The sequence below is a fragment of the Hipposideros armiger genome, unplaced genomic scaffold, assembly GCF_001890085.2.
Source record: "Hipposideros armiger isolate ML-2016 unplaced genomic scaffold, ASM189008v1 scaffold_665, whole genome shotgun sequence".
In the NCBI taxonomy this organism is placed as follows: domain Eukaryota; kingdom Metazoa; phylum Chordata; class Mammalia; order Chiroptera; family Hipposideridae; genus Hipposideros; species Hipposideros armiger.
In genome coordinates this window covers 98,243-101,580 of record NW_017732015.1, presented here as the reverse complement: position 1 = coordinate 101,580, position 3,338 = coordinate 98,243, and the positions used below count along the sequence as shown (strand labels likewise).

Genomic DNA, 3,338 nt, shown 5'->3' with positions numbered 1-3,338 from the left:
TGCTTTTCACCCCTCACAAAGTGACAACCCCTTCCACCAATCCACTGCCCCCCCACCCCCGATAGCATACATATCTATTACAATTCCATTGACTCATATTTTTAAAACTCACTCATTTTTACTGGAAATAGAATTTGGTGGCTGTAGAAAGTCAGATGATAGCATGAATGCAGGGAAGCTATAGGCCCTGAAGTCAGACAAATTCAGGATGAAATTGCAGTTCCATCACTTACTACTATGTGGTTATGAAAGCTATTTAACCACCATGACTCTTCATTTCCTCATCGATAAAATGGAAAATAATACCTTCCTTGAATGAGCATGGTGAACATTCCATATAACATGAGCTGTTTCTGTAGAGACCTAGCAAGTACTCTGCAGTTGGTCTACACATTATGCCCAACACTATTAGATAAGAATTCTTATTCTCACTTCTCAGATGAGACTGCTGACGGATAAGGCAATCATGGGACTTGCCAAAGTTTTCATAGCTAAAACTGTTGCCTCTTCAGACTGAGAGTAAATTTATGAATACTGGGTCGTTCCCCATCCCTGTGAGCTGGGTTCCATATGTTTTGTTCTGAGTGGTAAACACTCTTTGACTTGAATGAATGAGAAACTGACCTAGAGGTGGTGAGCAGACAGTACCTGTGAGGATTTCAGCTGCCCGTTCTGTCGTTTTCTGAATCAGGAGTCTCAGGGTCCCGCCTTCCAAGCTCAGCAGCAGGGTCCCCGAGCCCTCAGACAGCTCTGTGGACAGAAGCAGACCATCCTTGTTCCATGTTCGAAACTGGAAACCCACTGAGAGCCCATCAATTTGGGGGGTGCCGGGCAGCAGCAAATAACTGCTGCTGGAGTTGATAAATGTGATGGGAACAATTTGTGGTTCGGAGCAGGAAAAAGTGACATTGCCCTGGAAAACAATAAAAATCAAACATATAAAAGCCATTTTTTATTCTGCAATCTGACAGCTAATATAAACAACCACCTGAAGCTGACCTTAATTTTAGGATCATTCCACATTCAGCTGCAAGATCTTAAAGGGAAAAATGTGTCAGCTTTATTCAGATACACCAGCAAAACTGCTTTCCACTCCCATGTTAAGGATCTGCAAACAGGGCTGTCAAAGACCTGGGCTGGGTGGGGAAAGGGAGCATGGAAAGCATCAACATCTTTTAGGGAACCAGATATAAAAATAATTACATTCGTTCATCGAATACATATGCACTGCAAGTCAACTACGTACCAAGCACTGGGATAACACATGAAAAAAACTTAGTTATAATGTGGAATGTGCTAAAAGAGAGCTAGACCCCAGGGGAGTGTTAGAAGAAATAACCACATAGGCAAAGCTTTCACAAGAGGGGGTGATGCTTTCCTGGAAGGATGTGGGGAAGGAAAGGAGTGTGTCCAGCTCACCTTTTCAGCAAAAGGCACAGTGTGTGTTTTCTGGACATTAAGTGGGGAAAGGAGGACCAGGGACCATGAGGCAGAGTTTAAAAGCCCTTTTATGCTTGCTAAGTTATCAAACTGAGAAGCAGTAAAGTAGAAGATTTTTAATTCAGTAAGAGTGTTTTCAGTAACACGGGGAGTGGAGGCGGGGATGAGAGGGCTAGAGGTGGGGAATATTAAGTAGGCATAGACTAGAGCCAGAAAGAAGAGGAAGATAATCATTCTTCACATAAGGGAGTGAAAACTGGTCTGGGATGACTAAAGGAAGCTCGGACAGCAGGAAGTTACAGAAATATACAGTACTATGTATATGTGCACAAATGAGCCATGCACTGGAGTCATTTCCACGAGATGACTGAAGAGAAAGTCTGGGGTGCCTTACAAATTGTGAGTAGCTATTATATGAGGAAAGTCATTTGGAATTTTTATCTCAAGCCCCATAGCTGACCACACGCTGCTTTTCATCCCTATCATTTATAAATTTTAGATTCCAAACTAATCTCTACAACAATATAGGTAAGAGTAACACATGATTCTCACCTAAATAGTCATAGACACATCCAGTTTCATGTGAATCTTTCCTTCCAAGGAAAGTCACTGAATGACTTGACTACCTTTTTGAAACACTCATAAGTGGCCGGTGCCACTTATGAAAAAAGACAGGGATTTCCCAAGAGGGACCATCCTGGCTTGACTGGCTGCTGAATTAAACTTTCCACAAAGGTGGCCAGGTAAGTGGGGTTAGATATCTACTAGAACTCTGAATCCTAGAGCAGGTTTTTTTTTTGTCCAGCTGCAAATCCCTCACAGTCTGGAAAGCCCTCCCTCAGTCCCAACCGCATTTGTGTATGATCGTCTTGCATTTCTGAAAACAAGCAGCCGTCTCCAAACAAACTTCTACCAACAGTGCATTTTTAATGATTCACTCATCAAGCACGCTGCTATGAGCATATTTTTGCATTCATCATTTGTGCTAGTTGCTTAGATGTGTTTTTCTCTTTAGGCTAGATCCCCAGAAGGTAATTAATGTGTCAAAGGGTAAAGCTCCTGCTATCCATCAGAACATTGCCCACAGTTTATACGACTCCACTGTGCCTGGCAGGAGGCTAAGCGCTTACGTACATAGCTCATGTATTCGGCACAGTAACACTGCATTCATTTAAAGAACATACAAACCAGGTTTAGAGAAGGTACACTATTTAACAAAAGCCATCTACCTCCTTCATAGTGACAATGGGAGACAAACCTGAGTTTATCTGACTTGGAAGACACTGGTTTTAGCCACCACTTTTGATATTGTCGTCCTTTGTACTGGGTACCAGCAATTAAATAATAATTAAAAAAACAAATCTACCAACTTGCTCATGATATCTTGTTGTTGTTTTAATTTGTTTTTTTTTTCTTTTTTTTAAAATTATTTCTGGTGGTTTTTCATTCAAGAATGAAAATATCTCCACTGATGGCAGATTAATTGAGGCAGGGCTATCTTCTGGAAGAAAGAAAATCACAAACACTCCTACAGCAAAGTTGGGGGGTAGCAAAAACTTCTCTTGCTCTCTTCTATTTCTGAGGTCAGCATCACATGCTCTGGTAAAAAATTTGCCAGAGCAAGACTGTACTCAAAGTTTGAGGCTGTGGAGAAGGGGACTTGGCTGAGAAGCAGTAGCAGAGGCTGTACGTAGAAATGGAGGATATTGTAAAAACACCCCTTCCTCTTATGGGAGCCAAAGAAACTTTTGCCTTACCCTTTTAGTATTTCTGGATAGGCAAAGAATTCAAATGACATAGAGCAGATTAATAGGAGAAAATCAAAATTTTAAAACATGTGCATGGGGATTTCACACAAGCAGAAAAATCCCCAAAACAGTGTGGCAAAATGAAGTACC

General features: G+C 41.4%; 1 protein-coding gene across 2 annotated transcripts in view; it reads right to left on the bottom strand.

Annotated features, from left to right (window-relative positions):
* CNTNAP5 (contactin associated protein family member 5) overlaps nucleotides 1-3,338 on the bottom strand; it is a 464,696-nt gene that overhangs the window by 386,894 nt on the left and 74,464 nt on the right. For both annotated transcript variants that reach the window (XM_019626328.1, XM_019626329.1), the window contains one exon: nucleotides 649-913. In XM_019626328.1, the coding sequence (XP_019481873.1) occupies nucleotides 649-913 (265 nt within the window). The remainder of the gene's footprint in view (nucleotides 1-648; nucleotides 914-3,338) is intronic.